The sequence below is a fragment of the Orcinus orca genome, chromosome 13 (genome assembly GCF_937001465.1).
Source record: "Orcinus orca chromosome 13, mOrcOrc1.1, whole genome shotgun sequence".
Taxonomy (NCBI): domain Eukaryota; kingdom Metazoa; phylum Chordata; class Mammalia; order Artiodactyla; family Delphinidae; genus Orcinus; species Orcinus orca.
In genome coordinates this window covers 8,531,421-8,559,381 of record NC_064571.1, presented here as the reverse complement: position 1 = coordinate 8,559,381, position 27,961 = coordinate 8,531,421, and the positions used below count along the sequence as shown (strand labels likewise).

The 27,961-nt window shown below is 42.5% G+C and overlaps 1 protein-coding gene and 1 long non-coding RNA gene across 7 annotated transcripts in view; both read right to left on the bottom strand.

Moving 5' to 3' along the window:
- Positions 1-729, bottom strand: part of TMEM131 (transmembrane protein 131) — a 193,912-nt gene extending 193,183 nt beyond the window's left edge. For 4 of the 6 annotated variants that reach the window (XM_004277772.4, XM_033401856.2, XM_033401859.2 and 1 more), the window contains exon 1: positions 23-728. In XM_004277772.4, the coding sequence (XP_004277820.1) occupies positions 23-203 (181 nt within the window). In that variant the 5' untranslated portion in view covers positions 204-728. Of the gene's footprint in view, positions 1-22 lie in introns of all 6 variants that reach the window. The other 2 variants (XM_033401857.2, XM_033401863.2) reach the window with 2 other exon arrangements.
- A 4,232-nt stretch (positions 730-4,961) lies between these two features.
- The window catches only part of LOC125960934 (uncharacterized), a 33,122-nt gene continuing 10,122 nt past the window's right edge, over positions 4,962-27,961 (bottom strand). The window contains exon 3 of the long non-coding RNA XR_007471128.1: positions 4,962-5,152. This is a non-coding gene — a long non-coding RNA (uncharacterized LOC125960934). The remainder of the gene's footprint in view (positions 5,153-27,961) is intronic.

The window sequence follows — 27,961 nt, the reverse complement described above, 5'->3', positions numbered from 1 at the left end:
ATGCCGGCCGGCTGACACCCACCTTCCTTCTCGGCCCGCGCCGCGGCCACGACGAGGGTCATCACCAGGTGCAGCGCTCCCAGGAAGCCGGCGGCCGCGCTCCGCGGGCCCCCGCCGCGGCTGGCCGCGGGCTCCAGACCGGCCCCGGGGGACGTGGAGGCGGCGGCGGCTCCTGCTGCTCCTCCTCCGGCCCGCTTCCCCATCCCTGCCGGCCGCGGGCCGCCGCGCTCCGAGATCCGGCGCGGTCCTTCTCGGCTAGGCGGCGGCGGCGCGGGAGCCGTGGTCCGGGCTCTGGCCGCGGCGCCGGGGGCGAGAGCGGTTCTGGGCCCAGGGCTCGGACTCCGGGCGTGGGTCTGGGTCCGTGCGTGCGTGTGAGCAAGAGTGTCAGTCACGGCCTCGGCCTCTGCATCGCTTACGGAGAGTCGAAGCGGAGAGGCCGCGGGTCAAGCACAGCGGTCGGCCATACTGGAAACGGGCACGGGCCGCGGGCTTTGGGCGCTGGCCTGCGAGGGGCGGGGCGCGGCCCTGGGCACCGCCCCCGCCGTGTCGTCACCTGGGCGGCCCGCCTGGCAGTCTGCCCGCCCCGGGGTCCGTGGGTCGGAACTCGTCGTCCCGCCCTCGGAGGCCCACGGCTTCAGTGGCCAGGCGGGACGAGGGCAGCACACCCCCAACCCGTCACCCCTGGCCCGCAGGGGAGGAAGAGGAGGGAGGCAGGCCAGGGCCCAGCCGCCAGGACTTATGATGGCGGTTCAGGCTTCACGGAGGCAGTGACGGCGATCACGTGCGGACCGGGAGGCCTGGCCGCGCAGCCGCCCTGGTACGGGGGCGGGGCCGGGGAGGGGCTGCGGAGCGGTGGGGCCGGCTGGGACGCTGCTGTGAGCAGGGGACAAACCCCTGCATCCCTGGTACTGCAATGCGAGAGCCTTCCAGAGGACTGAGTGCGTATCCAGACCTCGAGGCCCATCACGGAAAATGCATTCCAGTGACTCCTCCTGGCCGCACCTCCGCCTCTCAGCCGCTTCGAGAATACTCATCGCCTGATTGAGTTCCTGGTGGCGCTGCCTTGGGGACGCGGACCTGCTCTGTTCCTCTTTGTATCCTTCAAGACACAGCACCCAGGAACGCTTAATGGACTCCTCCTGCCCTTGGATTGTGCCCACTTTGCAGCGAGAAAGCCCTTTGGGGTGTGTGGGTGTGTGTGTGTGTGTGTGTGTATAAAACAGCAGTGTCCCTGGAGGCAGAGGGCAGACTGTTCTTCAGAACAGCGTCCAGTGTTCATGCTGGCTTTCTCCGTCTTGGAATAATTCTTAAGACATTTTATTCACATATTTCCTTCAAGGCTCAACACAAATGCCGTCTCTTTTAGTCTCCTTCGGGAAGCCACCTCATACCTCTTAGATGCCCTTTTCAGCTTAGGTCAAGGTTCTTCGTGGGCGTGGCTGTTCGCTACAAACTCCCTCTTTAATCAATTAGTAACTTCCCCTAATTCCTAATTTAGTACCTATCTTAGTAACTTCCCCTAACTACAGAGCCATTTGCTTATGCTTAGCAGGATTTGTTGAGTGAATCCTTGTATGAAGGCCAAGTCCACCCCTAATACGTCTTGGAACAAACTACGTGGGAAAATAAAATTTCAGGAAGACTTAAAAAAGAAGCTCCAAGTGCTACCCTATGCAGTAGTCTTCTTTGTCAAGCAAGCACTTTGCATTTTAATAGCCTTACTCTGATTTTTGAAAAGCACTTTTACTTTTCTGAATATTAGAGTCAGAATTTAATCGAATTTTGTTCTCGATATAATTAAATAGGAATAATTAGTAGTATCTCTAAGTTGGCTTTTCCATGTTTGTATCCGGAAGGCTTTTAACTCACGGAAGAAATCAAGCCCAAGGATAAGTAACTGAGTGCCTTAGCTGGGTCAAAACTTACCTTCAAGGTGCGGCACAAGGACTCAGCAGCCCTTCGCCGACTACCAGGTTCAGGGCAGACAAGTCTCTTCAACCATGAAACGCTCAGGTTCTCTTACACAGGAATCGACCACATCCTCTGATTAGCCTGAGGCTCAAGAGCCCCATGGGAACTAAGCATATGGCTATAATTGGAGCCTAGACATACACAGACCTGTTTGATGAGAGGCTGATTTCCCATGAAGCTAATGAAGCTGAAGCTTTAGGGCCCCTCTCTTGCACAAGCTTCTTTCAAGGCCCTGCATCTAATTGTGTGTTTATAAGCTTGTATTCTTGTTCTTTAAGCCCCCCATCCCCAATAGCTGTGTAAGCATTTAGGGCCCACCATACCTGAACCCCCCCTGTGCCTGATGGATGTTGGGAGTCACAGGGGTGATGATGGTAGTTTGTTCCCAGGAAAGGGCAACGAGACTGCTGGGAGAATAATAATAAAAGAAGAACTTACTGGACAGCTTGGTAAACTGTGTTGGAGAGCACCTGGAGTTGAACTGCCATCACCCCATCATCCCCTCTCCCCCAACAGCCATGTGCCTTGGGAAGGAGAGAACTATGTTAAAACTGAAGGAACTGGGAATTCCCTGGCAGTCCAGTGGTTAAGACTCCGAGCTTCCACTGCTGGGGCCCGGGTTCAATCCCTGGTCGGGGAACTAAGATTTGGCGTGCTGCACGGTGCGGCCAAAAAAAAAAAGGAAAAAAAAAAGGCGAAGGAATTATCACCAAGGACCCTTCTGAAGTTCTAATTAGCAGCAGCCACCCCTCTAATCCCCTTTGGGGAATTAGAGAGACCTGGGCATTTGGCAGGTTATTTCACTGGCAGAATCAGTGAAAAGCGCCTAAACCTGTGGTTCTCAGTGTCCTCCCCTAGACCAGCAGCACCAGCATCACCTGGGAACTTATCAGACATGCACATTAGCAGACCACATCCCGGACATGTGGAATCAGAAACTCTGGGTTGAGGTCCTGAGTCTGTCTTTTAACAAGCCACTGGGTGATTCTGATAACATGCTCAAGTTTAAAGACTATTGCACTAAGTTGGAACATGCCAGGAACTACAAACAGTTGGGACTCCTCACCTTCTAGTCAACTTTGTTCTCTACCCAGATTAGTAACTATCGGAAGCAGAGTTAAAAGGGACTCAGGTGAACTTGGGCTTAAATCCCAGCCCTGCCTTTATTAGCTACTCATTGATGCCAGGCAAACTACTCAACTATTCTGGCCTCAGTTTCCTTATCTGTAAAATGATATCTAATAAATTGGGGGAAATTAAAACACCATATGAGGCACAGTGAAAGTTCCAATGATCATTGATTTATACTCCCACTTCATTCCACAAAATATTTGAGGAGGCTTACAAGAATACTTTCATTGTAATAAAAATATATATGAATTAAAATTTGGGACCTGGAGGGGAAAATACTGTTGGAGTCCCCAGGGCTCCATCTCACTGGCTCACTGGTTGACGGCACATGGGCTCCTGGTATTTGACACCATCTATACTCTTTTTCAAGTCCCAACTTTACGTCACCAGCCAGACCTCACTGTCCCTGTTGCTGCATCTATTTGACATCTTAAACTCACACGAACTCCTTATCTGTTCCCCAAACCGTTTCCACCCACAGCTTTTCCTGTCTCCAGGGCAACTCCAACCATCAGTTGCTGCTTCTCATCACCTCCATGGTATACTCTGGGATGAGCCCCATCATCTTCTGCCTGGATTTCTGCAAGAGCTTCCTAACAGGTTTCTCTGTGCCCAACTGTAAAAGGAAAATTTTCCACTTACAGCCCTTGCCTAGGAGATATCAAAATGGGATGCTATGTTATACCGCAACTGGTTCAAACCAGCTGAAACTGATAAAGGACTGTGAACTTTGAGTGACCCCTAGGCCAGACCCTTATTAGGCCTAACTGAAGACTTGTTTCTGCCCATTGAACAAAGTTCCCTGTTTGATCCAGCACTGTTCTTTCCTATGAGGGTGCTGGTTTTCAATCTTAGATTAGCATCACCCCCATGAACCCCCTTTCCTCTTTCTAGCACTTAAAAAACCCTGACTTTTCCCAATTCATAAATTAGTAAACTTTTTCACTGATGTGTTTCCTTGCCTGACAAGTATATAAACTCAGCTTTGATTTTATTTTTTTAAGTTCTGGTGGTATTTGCTTTCTTTTTTGACATAAATTTGCATGTTTATAGTCTATTGTCCACAGAGCAGCAGAATGCCCATTTAAAGCGTAAGATACCTCCGTCCCTCCTGCAGTGGCTCCCATCTCCGGGTAAAAACCAAAGCTCTTCTGCTGGCCCACGTGGCTCTACACAATCTGGCCCCCCATGAACTTTGACTTCCATTTCTACTGCACTCCCCTGGGGTCAGTTAATTTCAGCTGAACTGGCCTCCATTGTGTTCCTCAAACATACCAGGGATGCTTCTTCTCCAGGGCCTATGTCCCAGCTCTTCCCTCTGTCTGAAGTGCTTTCTCCTCCCCTAGTTCCCTGCTTGGCTCACTTTCTCACCTCCTTTCAGTCTTAGCTCTGTCATCACCTTCTTAGTGAAGCATACTCTGATCACCATTGTTAATACTGCAGTTTAATAATATATCCAACCCCAAGTCCCAATCCTCCTGACCCTGTGCTCATTTTTTCTTTTTCCATAAAATTTATCCCTTTCTATAATACTATTTAATTTACTTATTCATTATGTGTTGTCTTGATCTGTCTTTCACCTCCATCTGTTTTGTTCACTGATGTATCCCAAGCTTCTGGAATGTATTAGGCTCTCAGTAACACTTATGGAATGACTGATGTATGGATGAATGAACGAATAATACCAAAAGATAAAGATCGGTAAGACATAGTCCTTTCCCTCAAGGGAACTTAAAGTCTTAGTGGATAAGATATATAGGTACAAAATGTCATAGGAGGGAGAGAACCAAAGGAGAAATGAGGAGGAGAATTAAATGAAGGCAACTCTGGGTTCCACCAATGTCTTTATTTATCCAGCCTTTGCAACTTCTACTGTTTTTTCTTTGTTTTCAGTTCTCTTTCATCTAGTTCGGAGTATGAATAAAGCCCACAGCAATAAGGGAATAAGAAGAAATGTAGCATACTGACAATCTCCTTTAATGTACAGAGTAATCTGCTTATTCTCTCTGCTGCGTGCCTTATTCCTTGGTAGGTTTTCCATGGCATTGTTCTTAAAAAGAAAAAAAAGCAATTCAGGTTTAAGTCTGTTCAATTATTAGGTAAATTGCTGTAGCCTAGGGTAAGGCAAATAAACCCCAGACGGGTTCATGCTGCAGGATGAGGATAGTAGCTTGGGAGATGGTGGGTTGAGCCCACTATTTATGTGGATTTCATCCTATTGGAAGCGTTTTACTCAGATATTCCAAGAAAACTAGATGCCTTTGCAATTTCCAAATTTACTTGAACCAGGGCCTCATCGATGACTGTAACTGCTACCACATTTACACCTCTACTAATAAGCATTTTGCATTAAATGCTAGAATCAACTATGGTTTTGTTCAACATTTTCCTTCCAAGCTGACTGACACATTTTACAAGCCTATATTAGTCTTTCTAGCATTCCCAAAAAACATTTCCATGGCAAACAGCCTAGTTTGAAATAAACCAAAATTTCAGCCTGCCGTTTCAAAGTCTCAACAGACTCCAGTACCTAACTGTTTCTCTTCTAGAATTATTATTAATCCTATAACTTTTTGAGCTATTTCATGTGGTTTGGTGGTCTTTCCATTCAAAGGAGGAAAATAATATTCTTGAGGACAGAGGGTACCTCCAGTATTTTCCCCGTTCCTCTCACCTCCTGTACCATTGTCCTCTCTCATACTCAATAAGAACTTTGATATGGAATTTTAGGCTGCCCTGACTTCCTGAACTTTCCTAAACACCATTATTAAAGAAACCTATTTCAGTAATCATTCACCTGTACTTAAGATATCATGGTCGGATGTTAATTAGCAGCCTTGGAAAGCCACTGGGAGGCGGTGGGTGGGGGGGGGAATGACATTGAACAATGTATTGACAGACTGGTGTTCCTACCTCTCCCTATTATTTAACCTAACAGTAAAGATTTCAGGAATATTCAGTTAAGATGAGGACCAATATATTTAAGGTGCTCAGATGGAGACCAGAAATGATGAAAAACAAAATTAAAACATTAATGTATGACAGTAAAATAAAAACATTAGCTGAGATGAAGATGCAGGAGAGACACAATTCTCTCTGCCCAGTCTAGTGTGAGTTCCCTAAATGGGGAACCAAGAATTGGCCATTATGTGTGGAGCTGGTAATGGCGGTCCGAGAGCAGATAGCATAGCTGTAACACACACACACAGACACACACACACGCACACACGCCTAAGCAGTGTTTTCCATAAAGTGAATTCTCCCTTCTCTAAACATCATTACTTTAATTTCCAATATTTTAACCACAAGTTAAATTTGGTGTTGTAAGTCTGGTATCGTAAAACCATACAACGTGGCTGGCAAAATGTCTTTATGACCATGAATTAACAAGTCTTTGAATTATTCTGAAAAGAGAAGTGTCAGCAAAGAAATAGTCTGTGTCAGAGAAAGACAAATACCATATGATATCACTTATATGTGGAATCTAAAAAAAAAATGATACAAAAGAACTTATATACAAAACAGAAATAGACTTACAGACATAGAAAACAAACTCATGGTTACCAAAGGAGAAGGGGGGAAGGGATAAATTAGGAGTTTGGAATTAACATATACACACTACTATATATAAAATAGATAACCAATAAGGACCTACTGAATAGCACAGGGAACGATACTCAATATTTTGTAATAAGCTATAAGGGAAAAGACTCTGAAAAAGTAGATATATATGTATGTATAACTGAATCACTTTGCGGTACACCTGAAACTAACACAACGTTGTAAATCAACTATACTTCAATAAAAAAAGAAAAGAATTTACCAAAAAAAGAAAGGAAGGAAGGAAGGAAGGAAGAAAGAAAGAAAAGAAAAAGAAAGAAAGAAAGAAGGAAAGAAAGAAGGAAAGAAGGAAAGGAAAGAGAAAGAAAGAAAAAAGGAAAGAAAGTCTGAGCAAGCTCTCGGGGAATATTTGTGTTTCAGAGTTAGTCTGCATTACAGTTAACATCTGAATTCTATCATAAAGGTTTGATGCTTTGAATCCCTTTGATAGTACACAGGCCAGGGAATATTAATAGAAGAGTCCTTGATCTTCATAAAGTATGTGCTCTGTCACACGATGGAAAATATGATTGCAAATAAAAGAACGCTTCTTTTTGTTGGAGAAAATATTATTCTCTTTTTGACAATGTGGTTTTACTAGTTGTGAATAGCCTTACACCAAAAAATCCACAGGATTTTACAACAAGAAATGGACCTTAAACCTTTAGTTGAGGATGGCTTTGGAAGTACCCCCTCCACGTGCAGCTATTGTTGGGCAATTATGCAGCCTCTCTAAATATGTTTCCAGTTTTGTGTTTTTAAAAATGGTACAAAAAATTAACTACTGAAAGCTAGTTGTAAGGATTAAAAAAGTTAAGTTCCACGGAACTATCTAGCCCGTGTAAGGTGCCCAGTAGTGTCACTTTTGTAATAATGATTATCATTACAGAACAGGAAACTGAGGCCCAGAAATGAAGGAAGCTGTCCAAGGTAACGGAAGGGCAGAGACATGACGCTCCAGGCCAGGGTTTCATCTTGTGTTTCAACTTCAGGTCTATTTAATATTTTATACATCTAAAGTGTTTTATTTGTCAGGGTGCTCTTTTAATTATTGTATACCTCTTATAATAATGTCAAAGCCCGAAGAATTAAGATTCCACTGCCCTACCTAAAGGACAGCACAGATCAATTCAGTAAAATCATAAGAGGTGAATCCAATGATCCCTCAAGAGGGTTCTCACTAAAAGGTTATTAGCCACAGCTTGACCTTCCCTGAAATCACCTGCTCAAGCCTAACCACTTTGCATGAGTCAAGGTAGGCCAGGTTATGCCTTGATAACATACAACCTCAAACTCTCAGTGACTTCAAACAACAAATTTGTTTCTCTCATCCACTACCTGTTCCTCCAGGACCCCAGGTGATGGAGTAACCTGAGTCACTCACTATAGCACGGTGAAAAGAATGCTTCAGAGGGGCTCGTAATGGAAATTAAATTATCTGATGAGAACTGACTGATTCATCACTTCCACTCACAACTTTCGGTAGGAACAAGTCATGTGGCCACACCTCACTTTAAGGGACTGAGGAACTGTAATCTCTCCTGTGGCTGCAAGGAGAGAGGGTGAGACAATTTAATAGCCCTAATGACAACTTCAGGCTTTAACCGTTTTTTCTTTCCTTCTTGGAAAATAAGAAGCAGCAGCCTGAAAAAAGATGATGGAAACTGGTTTCAGTTTCTCATGATTTATCACATTGTAAAGAACAACTTAAACTTTTTATCATTTATTGTTTTGTTTCATGGTTTAATATATTTTATTGTGAATATTATCACCAATGAACGCTTTTAAAAGCAGTTGGGGGATTCTAATTTTAATTTTTAGAGTTTGTACATTAAAAAGGCAATAACAGGGACTATTGGAATACTGGCTGGATTTTTGATGAATAATTTTTTATTATCTTAGATGTGATAATGGTTATTGATTTTTTAAAATGAGAATTTATCTTTTAGACATACATCCTGAAATATTTATGAATGAAATTATATGATGGAATTTGCTTCAAAATAATCTACAGGGTAAATGGCTGCAGTGGGTAGGGTTATAGAGGAAAGATTAGTCCTGAATTGATCAGTTGCAGCTGGGTGATCGGTGCAGGGCTTCATGATGCCAGTCTCTCTACTTTTAGGTATGCTTGGAATTTTCTGTTTTTTAAAAAAAGCAACAATAGGCTTTCAGCTGCTTCAGCCCCAGATCTAGCTTCTCTACGTATGGCTAAGAAGGCATCCTAGACCATCACTTGTGCCAGTGGGGCCTGACCAGAGAGATCAAGTCATCAAGCCCTGGGTCATATTTCATCCAAAGAATTCTTGCACTTGCCAAATATCTGAAACAACCAAACTTAGCCCAGGGTGGCAGCAGATAATGCCCATGCCTTGAAACCTCTGGTGGGACCACAGAACCACTTCCTCTTGCCTGCTGAGGAGGCCAAGTGCTCAGAGCCTCCTGAGGCCACAGTTGCTGGCACAGTCCAACACCTAAGACTTGAGTCCAACCCTGGGCCAAACTCTTCTTCTTAGGTTACTCTGTGACCCTGGCAGGACACCAAAGTTCCTTTGGTCATTAACAGGGTGCACAGAGACCTGTGATCTCTTTGAGGTGTACAGAAAGGTGTGGGGCCTGAGCCTGGGCCACACAAAGACCCAGGGTAGGACACAAGGGCTACTATGAATGTTCCTCTGCCCCCTAAGACCCCTGGCCTTCAGGTCAGATCTTCTCCCCTGAGCCAGTCCACTCTCGGCTTCAGCCACTGCCAACATATTCTGACGGAAGCACTACTTGTGAGCATCACCAGGGTGATACCTGACATATAACCCATCCTTCCTCTATGAGCACTGCTCCCTTGCCCACAGGGGTGGACCTCTGGTCATGGGTTTTATCCTCCGTGATCTTGTTTCCCTGTCATAGCTGATTGGCTATGAACTCCTATCCCAGGCTGGTCCAATCAGATTCTCTTGAAATTTATGACAAAGAAATATGGACATGGAAGATGAATTCTGAGTTATGTAAATGACAGAGCTTACATAGGACCATCAACAAACTCCTGCTGCAGAGTCCTCATAGCTGCCTTGAGCCTCACTCTCCTGAGAACTGGTTGCTTAGCATTTCCAGATGCCATGAGACAATCCATTACCACCAAATATGTATATATTTACACATATATGTATACGTATGTACATGTATTTTTTTACGTATGTCTCCATAGGTATATATATTGAGATCTCTTTCTGTTTTGAGTGCCTTGAAGAGTGTGTGGGATGCCTCCAGGATGACCTCCAATGATCTCCACATTCTGTTATTCACAGCTTTCTCTACCCCCCACCCCTGAGTATGGGCTGAGTCTAACATCACTTCTAATAAACAGAATGTGGCAAAAGTGATATGACTTTACTTAAAGATTAGGTTACAAAAGTCTCTCTCTGTTTCCTCAGGGGGACGAAAGCTGTCATGTTATGAATAGCTCTGTGGATAGGCCCCCTAGTCAAGGCTGTAGCCCAGAGCCAGAAAAGACCTGAGGCAGCCAACAGCCACATGAGTGAGCTTGGACGATAACTGGGAGCCTTGAGATGACTGTGAATACAGGCCAGGCTGACCCTTCGATGACAGACTTGTGAGAAACCTGAGCCAGAAGCACCCAGATGAGCCATACCCAGACTCCTGATAACAAACACATGTTGTTTTGAGCAGCTAAGTTGGGGCTAATTTGTTACACAGCAATAGATACCTGATACAAGGGGTTGTGATTATTAAAAAGAAAAAGAAAATCTTAAAAACTGATGAAAATGAAAGGAGAACTAGACTAATCCAAAATTACCAAGCTGATTTTCATATTCCTCTATCAGTAGTTAAATAGAAAAAGTAGACAGAAATCATAAGAACAGAGATTTACACAACACTTTCCACCAACTTGACCTAATCAATGTTTCTGGAACACTCCACCTAAGAAGAACAGAACACACAGACTTTCCAAGTGCTTATGAGTTTATCAAGATACACCATCTCCTGGGCCATAAAACAGTCCTCAATAAGTTCATCAGGACTGAAATCATACAGCGTATGTTCTTTCACCACCATGGAATTAAAATAAAAATCAATAATAGAAAGATATCAGGAATATGAAAACCCCAACATGTTTGGAAATTAAACACTTTAATTAATGCATGCGTCAAACTGGAAATCTTAGAATATACTTCTAACTAAAGGATAATGAAAACCCAACATATCAAAATCTGTGGGATGAAGTTTATGTATCACTTAGAAGGAGGATAACTTTAAATGCTTACACCAGAAAAGAAGAAAAGTTTCAAATCAATGATGTAGGCTTCTGCCTTAAGAAGCTAGAAAAACAGAAAATCAAGCTCATAAAAATAGAAAGAGGTAAATAATAAAGAGAGGAATGAAAATTAATGAAATAGAAAGCAGGCAAACAACAGAGAAAAGTCAATTAATCTCAAAATTGGTTGTTTGAAAAGATCATTCTTTAGATTCCACATATCAGTGATATACGATATTTGTCCTTCTCTGTCTGACTTACTTCACTTAGTATGACAATCTGTAGGTCCATCCAGTATAGCACAGGGAACTCTACTCAATACTCTGTAATGGCCTATATGGGAAAAGAATCTAAAAAAGAGTGGCTGTATGTATAACTGATTCGCTTTGCTGTACAACAGAAAGTAACACAACATTGTAAATCAACTAGACTCCAATAAAAATTTTAAAAAAGAAGAAAAGTCACTCTCCTGGCTCCCTACTTTCCTCGCTTTCATCTTGGATTCTCATCTTGACTCTCAGACATGATTCTCAGCTCTGACTGCATGATGAAGACTCCAGCTTCTATTCCCTGCATCCACTCTAGTCAGTTTATTAAGAGGTATTAGAAAGATCACAGTGTCCTTAGTAGAGCTAAAGGGACATATTGGGCTGAGCTTTTATGGGCGTTGTCCACAATCTGTTCGCAGAACCAACCTGGTCAGGAAGGTCCATCCCCAGAACCTGCCTCTGCCTCTGCCCAGCACACAGGCAATGTGGGTGCCCTAGATCCTGCCCCTTTCCTCTTGGAGCTGGCTTCCAAGCGCTGTCTCACAAGGCAAACATCTGTACTCCAGCGGAAAGGGAGGCTGGAAAAGTTAAGATCTGGCTTCTACGGTTGAAGGTAAATTCACAATCTGGGAAATCATCAAAATATGGAGAGGATGTTTACAGGATTTTGGATAGACTCCCACCTGCCAGTTCTTCTCCTCTGAGTATGTTCTCTTGTATAATTAGCTCCACCATTCCTCTGTCATTCCCACAAAGCAGGGGAACGCTGCTTTCCTGACATTTCCTCCCACGCATGGCATGCTCGCCCAGGGTATCCTTCATGCATTAATTCAATATCTGTTCATTGGGTCCCTACGACATGCCAGGTACTGTGACAGCCAATCAGCAGTCTTTGACCTTGCAGACCCTACCAGGGTTCATTAGGACACTTCCATTGAAGGTAAAATAAACGGACTCAGGCCAGATTAGCCAGAAAGGCAGACATTATTACAAGAAAAACGGAGTGTCTCATAGACCCCCGAGTTGGAGCTATGGCTGGGTTTCAGAAAGGGAGTTGGAAGAGGAATGTCTCAGAGGACATTTTCCCTCTATGTGCGTCTCGTGTGCTTCACTCCTACCCTTGAAGATGTGTGTTCTGTTATGCCCCATGGCATAAAACATGTTGGGCTGCAGTGTCTGCTCAAAACACAGAAGAGACAGAACCAGAATTTCAGACTGTCAATTCTCAGGAAGGAGAAGCAGGACCCATTAGATGTGTTAGGGGTGGATGGGAAGGGTGGGGGAGTATTTCGGGATAGTCAAGGCTACCAGGGGCTCTTCCACTCCTGGTAAGAGGGGCAGTGAGAGGATCACTGTGAGCTGAGTTGATACCTTAAATATTGTACTAATTTCCCGGGCTGCACAAGTAGGAATCTGATAGTGTTTGGATGTATTGCTGGAGGCTACAAAACAAGTGACATTCACCCGGATTTGGGTTCTGCATAACTTAACAGAAAAATCTAGAATCAAATATGAACGCTAAAAAGCAGCAAGTTAACTTAGCTGCACCTCACATCTTTGCACAACTTGTCCTTTCCTGTGCTCTGAGACACCACTGCACCCGTCAAAGCTATTGTCATTGTCACCTGGCACCTGACTCCTGGGAGATGGGTCATGCAGCAGCCAAAGGCTCGAGGAAAATGTTTCTCATTGATTAAAAAAATAATAATAATGATATATCTTGGGCTGGGAAATCCATAATTTTTTAAAGTTACAATTAAAATATTCTTTATATTTTTTCTCGACTAGTCCATTCCTACCACAGAAAGAGGGAAAGGTCAGGCAGAGAAGGTGAAGGAGAAACAGGCTTTCCAGAGCCTCGCTGGCTGGGGTCTTGCACGGGTGGGATGGTCCCTGGGTCACCGCACTTTGCGGCAGAGAGAGGATTCTTGCCCCCGCTCAGCTCTGTCCCTGAGTTCTGAGGTCAGGTTCGCCCTTTTCCTACTCTCCAGTTCCCCAGGGCTCTGAGCTCTGACGTGTCCTGGGGAATTTCCTCTCCAGCTTCTCAGGCCCGGGTTTGCGGTTTCCAGGCACAGTCTTGCAGACCACCCCCCGCCCCCCTCCCGTGGTCCCTGCAGAGCCAGCCCACCACTATCCAGACAGCAGCCAGGTCATCATCCTGCGATAAACCAATCTGTTCTTCAAATGCAAGTTTTCAAAAATCTGTTTTTCCACAATTAAGCATAACATTTTGTGTAGGTTATTAAAAACAAATAAACGTGAAAAAAATTAAATGTGATGCAGTATCCTCCAGTGCCTATTTTGTAAACTTCAGATAAATCAAAACAACAAAGGTAAACAAAAGGGAATTATTCCTATGGGTTTGGAGCGAAGCAGAGCAAAGATACTTCTTTCTTCCTAAAGCTTCCAAGTGCACAGCGCGTGCAAGTAGTATGTGGGGGAGTTCAAGCTGTGTTGCCGGACACTGAGAATCATTTTAAAGCTTTTTTGCCTCTTGATTACTTTTCTAGCTATAGAAGTTTGTATTTTAATGGGAAATTGTGGAAGGAATACAATATTTTAGAGTCTGTTTTTTTCCCCCCTACATTGAATTGGGATGTTTTATGTGGATTATGTCATGAGAAAGTAAGGACTTAATTAAAATAATAAATGTATTGTAAAACTATTTTAAATTAGATTTATTCTTCTTGTCCATTAAGGAGATAAACAGAACATCTCAGAATAACAGAAATTTAAAAAGATTATATTGTTGGGCTTCCCTGGTGGCGCAGTGGTTGAGAGTCCGCCTGCCGATGCAGGGGACACGGGTTCGTGCCCCGGTCCAGGAAGATCCCACATGCCGCGGAGCGGCTGGGCCGTGAGCCATGGCCGCTGAGCCTGCACGTTCGGAGCCTGTGCTCCGCAACAGGAGAGGCCACAACAGTGAGAGGCCCACGTACCACAAAAAAAAAAAAAAAGATTATATTGTTTAATTAAAGAATCCCTTGACACATAAAACATTTGCAACCACTGGCCCTACATCATCGTCAAGGCTTAGGCTCAGGGCTCAGAATGCCTGAATTCTTCGTTTGTTTGTTTCTAACTTACTTTTTGATATAATCGTATTCACATGTGGTTGCAAGAAATAAAACCAGGAGAAATTCTGTGTACCCTTCACCCAGTTTCTCCCAATGGTAACATCTTGCAGGAATATATACTGTCAAAAGTAAGAAATTAACATTGGAACAATCCATAGAGCCTGTTCAGATTTCACCAATTTTAACACGTTCACTTATTTATTTGTGTGTGTGTTTAGTTCCATCCAGCTTCATCACATGTAGATTCATGTAACCACCATCTCAATCAAGATACAGGGCTGCTCCGTCACCACGAGGATCTCTAGTTACTCTTAGCTAGTCACCTCCCTCACTTGCAATTGAGAGCCTATACTATCCATTTCCCTATGGAAGCTTGGAAAATGTGGGACCATGAACTTCTCAACCTTCTCTTAACATTTCCAAATCAATACTGCATAAGGAAAAACACTGTTCGGAAATGCCAATTGGATAGTTTTAGGTATTTAGGTTTTGTCACAATCTTATTCTTCTGCTGAGTAATTTTGCATATGTTTTAGGGAACATTGTTCCCTAAGTGGAAGCCCATTTCTGCTGCTACAGTTTTTATTTTGGGTCAGTTTCTCTTTCATCAGTGAAGCTATGCATCCGGGTGGCGTTTTAGAAGTCATTTGATTTAGCCTTAGATTGTGACGGGGCTCTGCGTATACTGTCAAGGGAACAGTCCCGCTACTGTGCCAGTTGGCTGGTTATCTGTAGTTATCACGTGTATAAAGCATTTTTATAAGTTCCCAGAACTCTCTGCTTAAATGTCAGCTCAACAGAGAGGCCTCCCTGACCACCTCTAAAATAGCATCTGTCTCCTGTCTCTCTTCATTCCTTTACCCTACTATATTTATCTTCAGAGCACTTGTCACCACCTGACACATTATATATTTATTTGTTTACTCTCTGTCCCTCACCTTCAGAATGCAATCTTCAGGAGAGAAGGAGCTTGTCTATTCCCTGCTATATTTCTGTAACCTAAAGTGGTCTCTAACACATGGCATTTTTAGAATGACTGAATGAAATGAGGGAGAGAATAAATGATTTCTCCTGCTATTAGGGAAGGGAGGAAGGGGGGTGGGCAATTTATACCCAGAGAAATGGGAGGAGAGATGGTGACCTGAACAGGAAGGACTCAGGGTATGTTAGTTATCTACACTCCAGCCACAGAGCAGAGGACAAAGGTTCCCAACATGAAGGCAGAGATAACAGTAACGAAGGTAATGACAATAGCAAGTCTGTGGCAGGGGTGGATTGCAGTTCACAAAGCTGGGTGTGTAAGAAAAACAACTTTACTTTCTGTAACTCAGGCCAGTTCTGATTTTGAGGCTTGATTTTGGCATGATGGAGGTACTTAGCAGCAATAGAATTACCGTCCTGCTGCACCTTTGCCAGTAGTGGGAGGTCTACATTCCCTGCGGTGGGGTGGAGGGTTCACTTCATCCAAGATGGCTGCTCCCGCCTGTCTGCATGGACTGGAGAGACTGGGGCCCATCACTGTTCTGAGCCTGTCCCACCAGGATTTCTCATTCATCTGCTTTCTGACTCACCCACTGGGTTCTGTTACAAGAAGGTGATTTCCCTACAACTATGTTCTGCTTTTTTAACCATGCCTGTAATTTCTGTTCTCAATTCCATGGCAAGTTTCAGTTCTTTATTCTCATCCCCCGTATGAGAACTTTCCTCTGATTCTCAGGCCTAAAGGTTTGGTAGTAAAATGAGGTAGTTTTGCTTGGAGACTCTTACACTGCCTTTGTTCCTCATGAATGTTATAGAACATTTCCTAATTAAGATATCTCATGTATTGCGGTAGGATTCTTCCTAAATCAAGTACTTAGTTTCATTTAAATCATGGGAATGTATTATAGCCATATAGATTAATAAGACATTAGTACTTGGGTTTCTTTCATTATAAATGAATTATTCATCTGAATAAAGTATTTCTTGAGAAAAAAAGAAAATCCCAATTTATATGCAATCGTAGCCAAAATTTTGTGAGGGAAATGTTAGTGCTATCATTAGACAGGTTTTACTTTAAGCAAATGAGGGGTATTAATATAAAATGTTAGAAATTAAAAGAATCTAAGCCAGTAACCAGCAGTGTATGTCAGAAGCATCTGTAGAGCCTTCCTAAAATACAGAGGCCTGGTCCTACCCTCAAAATACCCTGATTTGGAGAGTGGATCATGTGGTCTGAACATGTATGTATCCTTGACTGCAAGCTGAGTCTAATCCAGCCCCTCATTCATTTTACTGATGAAGAAACTGAAGCTTCAGAAAAACAAAGTGATTTGTCCAACCTCACACATGCGAAAGAGGCAGTTCAAGTATATTCCAACAGGCTATGGCTCTATGGCCAGAGATAAAGCTTTCCTGGGTGACGATATTTAAAACTCATTACAAAACTCAACTTTCATTATCACCTTGTAATTCTGTAAGTACAAATGAAGAAATTCTTAGTTTCTATTGGAACCAACCCTCCAGTATTCGGGTTAGCAGTTCTCAAAGGTCATACTTACGTTTTGCCAGAGTTGTCTAGAAAGAAAACGTCTTGCAGTCCCACCCAAGGTGGGGCTGAGTTGACAACAGGGGTAAGAGGTGAGCAGTGGACACAACCATGGTTAGAAGAGGGTTGAGAGTAGGGGACCAGCAACTCTGTCGTAGACGTTTGAACCTAAAAGGACACGACTCAGAAAGGTACTTGTCACATCCTGATGGTACACTGGCTGAGTTCCTTGAGGACATGGATAGAGAAAGAGGCCTGCCGACACCAGACTCATCTATGCCATTGATGTCACTCTTTGGATGGTTTAAAACAGGAAACTTCCTTTGACGCTGCTGCCCCTTTCCAAGCAGTTACTTTCTCACATGCCCTTTACTATCACTTTTCTCAAAAGAATAGTGCAAATTCGACATCTTAATTTCCTCAACACCTATTAGTCATCCCATTGGGTCTCATCCCACTATCTCTTTCTGCAAAATAACACTGTTCATTCATTCATCTGATTAATATTTATAAAGTGCTGAATTCGTGCCAGACAGTGACCTAGGCTCAAGGTGAATATAAAAGACAGTCATTAGAATGGATAAAGAAGATGTGGTATATATATATATAATGGAATACTACTCAGCCATAAAAAAGAATGAAATACTGCCATTTGCAGCAACATGGATGGACCTAGAGGTTATCATACTAAGTGAAGAACGTCAGAAAGAGAACGACAAATACCATATGATGTCACTTATATGTGGAATCTCAAATAATGACACAAATGAACTTATCAACAAAACAGAAACAGACTCACATACATAGAGAACAGACTTGTGGTTGCCAAGGGGGAGGGGGGTGGAACGGGATGATTGGGAGTTTGGGGTGAGCAGATGCAAATCATTATATATAGAAGGGATAAACCACAAGGTCCTACTGTATAGCACAGGGAACTATATTGAATATCCTGTGATAAACTATAATGGAAAAGAATATGAAAAAGAATGTATATGTATAACTGAACCACCTTGCTGTACAGTAGAAATTAACACAACATTGTAGTTCAGCTATACTTCAATAAAAAATAAATGAAAAAAAACAGTCCTTATAGAGTTTACTTTCTGGTGGGGAGCACAAATAATCACACAGCTACTTACTCGGTGCAATCAGGGAAAAGTAGAGAGCATCAGGAGAGAGCATAATAGGGACCTAATTGAGATTGGAGTGGGAGGTGATGAGCAAGGAAGGCCTCTTTAAGCAAGTGGAAGTTAATCTGACACCTCAAGCAGTAGTAGGAAGTGGCTTGCAAAGAGTGAGGAAAAGGTGTTCCAGGCAGAGGAAGAAGAGTCAAGGACCCAAGGCGGGAAAGAGCATTGGCAGCAGTTCATAGAAGGAAAAGAAGGTGGGCCGGCGTGGCTAGAGCTGATGAGCTACTAAGCAGTGGGTAGTACATAAGTAAGCAGTGCCCAGTGGGTCTAGGGAGACAGGCAGGGGTGGCGTCACGGAGACCTTCATAGACCAGGCTGAGATCTTTGATCTTGATTCCAAATTCAAAGGGAAGTCATTGAAGGAGTTTAAGCAGAGAAGAGATATGATCAAATTTATATTTTAAGAGTATTGCTTTCTCTTGGCCGGAGACTGGATTAGAATGAAACAGGAAGACCGTTAGAAGTCCATTGCAGTGCTCTCGGTGAAAGATAATGGAGACTTGGAGTAAGATGAAGGCCTTGGGGATGGAGGGAAGTAGAAAGACTCAGGATGTATTTTGCAGGTTGACAGACCCTGATCCATTGGACACCTGGGAGATGTCAAGTATGACATCTAGGTTTCTGGCTTATGCAATTGTGTGGATTGGTGGTACCATTTACTGAGATTTTAAAAGTTGGAAGAATAAAAGATTTGGAGAAAAGGCAAGAGTTTTTGTTTTAGATGTCTGTGAAACATCAACAGGGCAGATGTCAAGAAGGAAGTTGGATCTGTGGGTGTCAAGCTCAGAAGAGAGGTCTGGGCTGAACATAAATTTGGCAGTCTTTGGCATATGGTTGGTATTGAAAGCCATAGAATGTGGAAGATCATCTAGCGCAAGAGACAAAATGACAAGACAGACCTCTAAGAGCCTTCACAATATAGAGATCAGACAAAGAAGGAGGATCCAGAAATGAAGACAAATAGAGCAGAGGAGGCAGAGGAAAATGAGGGGCCGTGATGTCATGGTAGCTAACGAAAGAGACAACTTCAGGAGGAGCGTGTGGGCCACGCTGTGTAGTGCCACTGAGGGCACAGGTAAGCTGAGGACTGCAAAGGGTCTGCTGGACGAGGAGGTCATTGCTGGTCTTCACCTAGAACAGTCTTGATGAAGTTCTGAGGCAGAAGTCAAACTGAAGTGACAGGTAAGTCACCATGAGCATTCAAGAAAGAAAAGAAATAGAAAAGGATGGAAAAGACCAGACGATTAAGCATAAGAAATGTTTTCTGAAACTTGTTTCAGGTATGTGAGAATGTCCAGCTGTGGATCGTAGTCAAAGGAATCTGAGAAACAATGGGAGGTTGATTTGGAGACCGTTTTCATTGTTACAACTGTGGGTGGGGTTCCCACTGGCATCTGTTAGGTAGAGGCCACAGATGCTGCTAAACATCCTGCAATACAAAGTACATCCCCACGTGGGATCTTCCCGGACCAGGGCTCAAACCCGTGTCCCCTGCATTGGCAGGCAGATTCTTAACCACTGTGCCACCAGGGAAGTCCCAGTGTGCCTTTTCAATCTGAGCATTCATTGTCCTCCAATTCTGGTAAATTCTCTGCCATTACCTCTTCAATGTGTTGCCTCTCCTTCATTCTCTCTGTTCTCTCCTCTGGGTCTCCTATTAGATTCATATTGGATTTCGTCATTCTATTCTTCACATTAAATTGATTTCACTTTCACAATCTCTGTTCTTCTCTCTGTGCTTCAGTGTAACTTCCTCAGATTCATCTTCCAAACCACTAGTTCTCTCTCTAGTCGTCCAGACTGGTTAACTTGTCTACTGAGTTCTTAAGTTTTCTGACTATATATTTCATGTCTAAAATTTCTATTTGCATCCTTATTTTCCCTAATGTTCTCTTCCTGCCTTGTGGGTTCCATTTGTTCCTTTAGAACATTTAAAATCTCTCAGACTGTTTCATGATCATTAGTTGTTGGACTGTTTGCTGAGTCGCTTCCTTACGATCTCAAGTAGACGTGTGTGGTAACCTAACAAGTCTGCAATAACGTAATGCCAGTATTGCGGGATAATATTCACTGTCTTCCTACACTTAACATTCACTACATTTCCTACACTCAGTGAGAGTATTGTTTTACTGATGTCTAGAACTTCATTTTGTATGAGATAGTTCATGTTGTTTTAAAGCTCTGATTTGGGGAGAATACCGTGGGCTGTTTTTTCTATAATTAAGGTTGGAATGGGGGAACAGAGGCAAAAGAACCTTTCTAAATCACTCAGTTAACAGTGATTTGATAAAGGTAATTTGATAAAGAGCCTCTTGCTAAGCTGTTATAGCCATGTCACTACCAAGGCTAGATTTCAAGGGCTGGAAAAAACTCTAACAATCTTTATCAAAGGACACCACATTAAGCTGTATGTTTTCTTAACTGAATATCTTCAACTCTTCCAGCTGTTCATCCTCTGATGCCATTTATAGATTACTAAACACCCTTCCTTCCCTCCTTTGCATACACTTGGAAATGCCACTAGAATCTATCAGTGTATAAGGATAAAACACAATATGTCACACCAGCTGAGAGGACACAAAATTCTTGCCCTTGTCCTAGACCCCTATCCTCTACTCACGTAGTCTAACACCATCAAACCTTTTTAGATAACACATGACCCTACTGACTTATAATGTTTAGTTATCTAAACCTTGAGAGTCTCACACACAAACCTGCTGCCTGGACTCTGTAGGCAGCTGAGAGGGTGTAACCTCTGCTGTACAATCATTGAGACCCCAAAAGGCATCTACAGAGATGGTCTGATGCCCTACTGCACTTCAAGTATCCTGCAATGGCCGTTTCCTGGGTCTTGCGTCTAGGAGGTCATTACAGAAGGAAATCGAATGAGATGAGGTGCCTGCTCAGAAGGACCATACTCTTTCTTGAGGTAAGAGCACTTGCATATATGAAATAATGGAAGTACGCAGTCAAGTGTCAAATCATATGGACCAGACAAATGCTGCAGAAGGGAAGGGAAAAATTAAGAGTTGGTAAAGCTTCATGGGCAGACTCAGATCTAATCTGGCCTTGAGGGGTAAGTGGGGCCTATGCATAAAGCATTCTAGGTGAATGTAGTGATAAACGCATGCTGGAACGTGCTGACAACTCATGCTACACTTTTGGTATAAGTGGGAAGATAGGCTTTGGTAAGGGGCCGTAGGAACAGGCAGGGGCGTGGGTAGGTACAGAAGCTGGAGGGGAGAATACTGATAATAGACTGATGCTTAGAGGGGAGGTTGTGGCAGGCAGGTGACAAGCAGGAAAAGCCAACAATACAAATAGCCACGGCTCACTGAATCCTTCCTATGTGTAGGGCTTTGTGCTAGCTATGTTACATGAATTTCTCATTTAATCCTCACATATCCTGTGAGGTAGAGTGTGCTAGTACCCCCGCTTTTCAGATGAGGACTCTCAGGCTACAGGACGTAATTAAGTTGCCCTAGGTTACACAGGTAGCAAGTGATAGAGTGTAGATTAAAGCCCTGGCCATCTGGCCCCAGAGTCTGTGGTCCTCATCACCAGGAAATACTGTGCTTCAGAGGATTCTGGTGACTTGCCTGATTCTAGTGACTTGCTACTAAAAATTGGAGCACGTATCATCTTGATCATTGCTTTCCATTGGTTGTCACCTTCTGAAGCAAGACATTGCTCATTCAACAAATACTCAGGATGCTGCCAACCCCTTGGCAGCCTTATATTGTATGCTGAGGACATCAAGATGAGTCAGACTGATCGCTGGCCTCAAGGAGGTGACAGTTCCCATAAGGAGGTCACAAGAAAGAGAGTCGTGCAAACACAATTATAATGCAATATGACAATTGATGATTCAGCAGATGTTTGTACAGAATGCTAGAGAATCTCAGAAGATGGAGTGGCTAATTCTATGAGAGGGAGTTTGGGAAGGCTTCAGAAAGAAGGGGATATTTAAAATAAGTTTTAAAGGCACTTCCCTGGCGGTCCAGTGGTTAAGAATCCACGCTTCCAAGGCAGAGGGCACGGGTTTGATCCCTGGTTGGAGGACTAATATCCCACAAGCCGTGCAGCATGGCCAAAAAAAAAAAAAAAGGAGAATCTTAAAATAAGTTTTAAAGGGTGAATAGTTAATCAGATGAATGTGGGTGTATGAAAAGTTTTGAAGCAGAGGAAATATTGTTCAAGGGCATGAAGGTCTGAGAGTGCATGGCAGGGCAGGAAATGAGCACAGGTAGAAGAGATAATCTTTAAATATGTTCTGCAGACCACTGTTCCTGGGTGATGTGAGTTCTGAAGTCAATGATGTGTGGAAACCATTGTACCCTAGAATCTCTTTTGCATACTCATAATGCATGTAAGCATATTAAAGACTTTAAGAAGTACTGCAGGAAGCCAACCTGTTACACTCTTTTGAAACAAGTTTCCCATTTTTAACTGTCCACAGAATCCCTTTTTGTTTAAACTGCAAAATAACATTTTTACTTTTTACTTCAATAATTTCCAGTTTTTGGAATACTACTCAGCCATAAAAAAGAATGAAATAATGCCATTTGCAGCAATATGGATGGTCCTAGAGATTATCATACTAAGTGAAGTAAGTCAGAAAGAAAAAGACAAATACCATATGATATCGCTTATATGTGGAATTTAAAATATGACGCAAATGAACTTATCTACAAAACAGAAACAGACTCACAGACATAGAGAACAGACTTGTGGTTGTCAAGGGAGAGGAGGGGTGGGGGAAGGATGGATTGGGAGTTTGGGATTAGCAGATGCAAACTTTTATATATAGAATGGATAAACAACAAGGCCCTACTGTAGAGCACAGGGAACTAGACTCAGTATCCTGTGATTAAACCATAATGGAAAAGAATATGAAAAAAGAATGTACATATATGTGTAACTGAATCACTTTGCTGTACAGCGGAAATTAACACAACACTGGAAATCAACTGTACTTTAATAAAATAAAATTTTTAAATAAGGATTTCCATTTTTCATAGTTTTCAAATCTTATTTTCATTGTTGAGATTCCTTATCTGTTCACTCTCCAAGATCATATTTTCCTCTAATCCTTTAAGAGAAGTTTAACAGCTACTTTAAAGTCTTTTTTGTGAATTCTAAAATCGAGGCCCATCTTAGAGTTGGTTTAAATTAACTGCCTTCTTTAAAAGAAAATTACTACGGATTATTATCCTGTTTGTTTGTATGTCTAACAAGTTTTGATTCTCAGCCATTGTGATAGTACATTTTAGAGACTCTAGTTTTTGTTTTCTTTCTCTGAAGAGTGTTGATTCTTGTTTCAGCAGGCTCATTAATTAATGAACAATCACTGTGAACTTATACAGGCTTACATTTATATTTGGTTAGTGCTGTTATGTGGAAAGTTCGAGATTTCTCCCAAGCCACTTTAACTTGGCAGTGTGCATAAGTCCATGCCACTCTCTCACTTCGTCCCAGCTTACCCTTCCCCCCACCTGTGTCTTCAAGTCCATTCTCTACATCTGCATCTTTATTCCTGTCCTGCCCCTAGGTTCTTCAGAACATTTTTTTTTTTTTTTTTAGATTCCATATATATGTGTTAGCATATGGTATTTGTTTTTCTCTTTTGGACTTACTTCACTCTGTATGACAGACTCTAGGTCCATCTACCTCACTACAAATAACTCAATTTCGTTTCTTTTTATGGCTGAGTAATATTCCACTGTATATATGGCAGGACTCAGCCTCCAAACTCTCTTTATCCCATGTGAACTTTGTTGGGACTTGGCTTTAGACTCTGTTAGGGTGAATTTAGAGCAGACGTTACTCTAGGGCTTGGTCCTTACTCCTAAGGTACAGGCTTTCCAGTGTCTCAGCTGGATGCCAGGGATGCTAATGAGGTGTAAACACTATCTCTTCATTCCGGCAGGGCTGGACTCCGATGTCCTCAAGTGCTCTTCAGTCTCTACTCCCTGTTCTGCTCTCAAAATCATAGCAGTTACTGTCTTGTAAGTCTCAAGAAGTGTTTCTCTGCACATGGACTGCCCACCCCTCAGCAACGGATTCATGGGGGCTCTCCATATGGACTTCTAAGGTGCCCTCTTTTCTTAGGTCCTTCCTTTGCTGTATCCCGCCCCACAGATTCTGCCTGCCTCAGCTGCCCCAGAACACTATTTCTACGTCCTCAGCTAGGATAGACCACAGTGTTCGACTTAAGTTCCAGTTCTTTGCTAGTTGTTGGAAAACGTTCTCAAGGCAGAGGTTTGGGCAATCAAGAAGCTCATTTCGTAAGTTTCCTTTTTTCTAAGGGATTACAGTCTTGTGCTGCCTGTTGTTCACTGCCTTAAAACAGTTGCCTATCGGGCTTCCCTGGTGGTGCAGTGGTTGAGAGTCCGCCTGCCGATGCAGGGGACGCGGGTTCGTGCCCCAGTCCAGGAGGATTCCACATGCTGCGGAGCGGCTGTGCCCGTGAGCCATGGCCGCTGAGCCTGCGCATCCGGAGACTGTGCTCTGCAATGGGAGAGGCCATGACAGTGAGAGGCCCGTGTGCCGCAAAAAAAAAAAAAAAAGAACAGAAAACTACAATGAGATATCACCTCACACCAGTCAAAATGACCATCATCAAAAAGTCTACAAACAATAAATGCTGGAAAGGGTAACTCTCTTACACTATTGGTGGGAATGTAAATTGGTACAGCCACTAGGGAGAACAGTATGGAGGTTCCTTAAGAAACTAAAAATAGAGCTACCATATGATCCAGCAATCCCACGCCTGGGCATATATCCAGAGAAAAACATAGTTCAAAATGATACATGCATTGCAGTGCTGTTTACAATAGCCAAGACATGGAAGCAACCTAAATGTCCATCGACTGTCGAATGGTTAAAGAAGATGTGGTACATATATACAATGGAATATTATTCAGTCATTAAAAAGAATGAACTAATGCCATTTGCAGCAACACAGATGGACCTGGAGATTATCATACTAAGTGAAGTAAGTCAGACAGAGAAAGACAAATATCATATGATATTGCTTATATGCGGAATATAAAAAATGATACAAATGAAGTTACTTACAAAACAAAAACACTCACAGACTTAGAGAATGAACTTATGGTTACCAGTGGAAAGGGTGGGGGGGAGGGATAGACTGGGAGTTTGGGATTGATATGTGCACACTGCTATATTTAAAATACGTAACCAATAAGGAACTACTGTAAAAAAAAAGAAAAGGAAAAGAAATAAAAGTTGTCTCTTTAATTCTCATTCACTTCATATCTACTCGATGGATAAATAAATGTCTTATTGTAATGAGGATTGCCTTTTTTCCTAGCCAGGAAAAATTATTTGACCAAATTAGTCAGTCTCAGGAAAATGACCAACCAATTTCTTTAAAAATCTATTCCTAAAATTTCACTACCTACTATATATATTATAAAAGTGGACAAAAGGTTAAAATCAGGACTCACAAATATAACATTTCCAAGGGTGTTCAGGACTTGTAAGGTAAACTTCAGTGAGACCATAGCTGTGTACATACAGAGGCTTGTAGAAAATGTTAAGGCTTGGAGTAAGAAAGTGATCAAATTTGGGGGATCAGGTGGGACAGCATTGACTGAGGATATTAATGAATTAATTCATCCATCTGCCCAACAAATGTTAATTCCATTCATCCACTCATGGTCAAGGTTATGTAATAGATATAAATTATATCTTTCTTTTTTACTTAACAGGAAACATTTTCCACATCATTACAGATCTTCACAAAAAGTAATTTCAGAGCTCTGGTTCCACCCAGGATGGAATAGTTACATTCCTCCCAGGATTTCCCTCTTATGACTAAAGAATCCCTGCACACAACACAACAAACAAGCATAAAAAGACTCTGAAAGGCAGAAGGCAGACTTCCTAAGAACAACAGGAATTGAGAAAACAATAGATTTTTTTTTCCTGCCTCCCGTATATTCTGAATGGAGCATTGGTGAAGCCTGCAAAATGCAAGCACCAACAAGAACAATGAAAGGAAAACAAAGGCTCCAAGGAAAGCCTATTCCTCCCGAACAAAGGACCAAGAAAAGAGATGCATAAGAGAGCAGAAAACCTTTTTGGTGACACCTCCCCTACTCCAGCCAAACAACAGTGGATAAGTATCCCCACCCAAGTTTTCAGCCAGGCCCAAAAGGGAGCTAGTCTTCCGTTCCCCTGACAGCCTCAAGGAAACAGGAGTGCATTACTGATTTATCCAGCTGGTGGTGTCAGCGGGGCCAAACAGGGAGCTAACCTTCTGTCTGCGCCCAGCAGAAGCAGGCAGTGCCCTGATATTCCTGCTTTGGAGCTTTCAGTGGGGCTCAGTGGGGAGCTGCACATCTCCTTCCACCTGGCCTCAGTGAAATGGAAGGAGGCAGTTTGTGGGGGGACTAGACGGTCCATCGCATCCCCCACCCTGGTGTCAGCTCAGCAGGGAGCTGAGCTACACCCCACTTGGAGACAATGAGGTAGTGTGAGTCAGTGCTAACAGAGTTGTTGAACTTCCACCCCACTCCTTTGTACTCACAGGAGGTATGAGTCACCGCTCAGCCTGTGTCAGGATGCTGTCAACAGGGTCCAGCAGGGAGCTGAAAACCCACCCACACCTTGACCTGTATGCTATACCTGTATGCTAAAACGAGTGACTGTCTGCCACAAAAGTTACATAGGATTCAGTGTCTCACAATATAATAATCAAAATGTCCAGAATACAACTGAAAATTACTCATCATACCAACAACCAAGAAAATCACAATTTTGAGTTAGAGAGACCATCAACAGATGTCAACACTGAGATGACTCACGTGTTGGAATTCTCTGACAAGAACTTTAAGGCAGCCATTATTTTAAAAATGCTTCAACAAGCAATTACACACATGTTTGAAACACAGGAAAAAATAGAAAATCTCAGAAAAGGAGTAGAGGTTTGAAAAAAGAACCAAAGGGAAATTAAATGATAGAACTAAAGATACAATAACCCAATTAAAAAAAAAAAAAGCTTCACTGAATGGACTCAATGCCAGAAAAAAATATTTCAGAGAAATAAATCAATGAGATTGAGGATATAACAATAGAAATTACTCAATCTGAACGGCACAGAGAAAATACACTGAAAAGAAAAAGAACAGAGTCTCAGGCACCTGTGGGACTATAATGAAAAAAATCTAATATTCATATTATTGGAGTCCTAGAAGGAGAAGAGAAAGAAAGTGGAGATGAAAAAATAGTTGAAGCTATAATGACTGAAAATTTCCCAGTTTAGGCAAAGAACATAAAACAACACATTCCAAAATCTGAGTGAGCCCCAAACAGAATAAACCCAAAGAAATTCACACCAAGACACATCATAGTCAAACCTAAGAACAAATAAAAAATCTGAAGCATCCAGAAAGAAACACTTTACCTACATAAGAAAAACAATTTGAACGACAGCAGATTTCTTCTGAGGAACCAAGAAGGCCAGAAGGAAGTGGCACAATGTTTTTTAAGTGCTAAGAAAAAAACCTGTCAATCATGAATTCTACATCTGGCAAGACTATCCTTCAAGATTGAAGTGGAAATAAAGACATTCTCAGGCAAAGAGTAATGAAGAGAACTTTTTGTTAGCAGATCTAGCCTTAAAGAAAGGCCAAAAGAAGTTTTTCAAGGAAAACGTAACAGAAGAAGGCGTGGAACTGTAGAAAGGAAATAACAATGAAAAAAAAAAACCCAAACGAAAAACAAACAAAAAAAACCCATAAACACACAAAGTGGGGAGGGGAATAAATATAGACTATTTTATTTCTCATGAGTTTTTAAAATAATATTCAGTGGTTGAAGCAAAAATTGTAACATTATCTGATGCAGTGCTCCATGTATATAGAGGAAATAGCAAAAAATTATATTTTTAAGTGGAT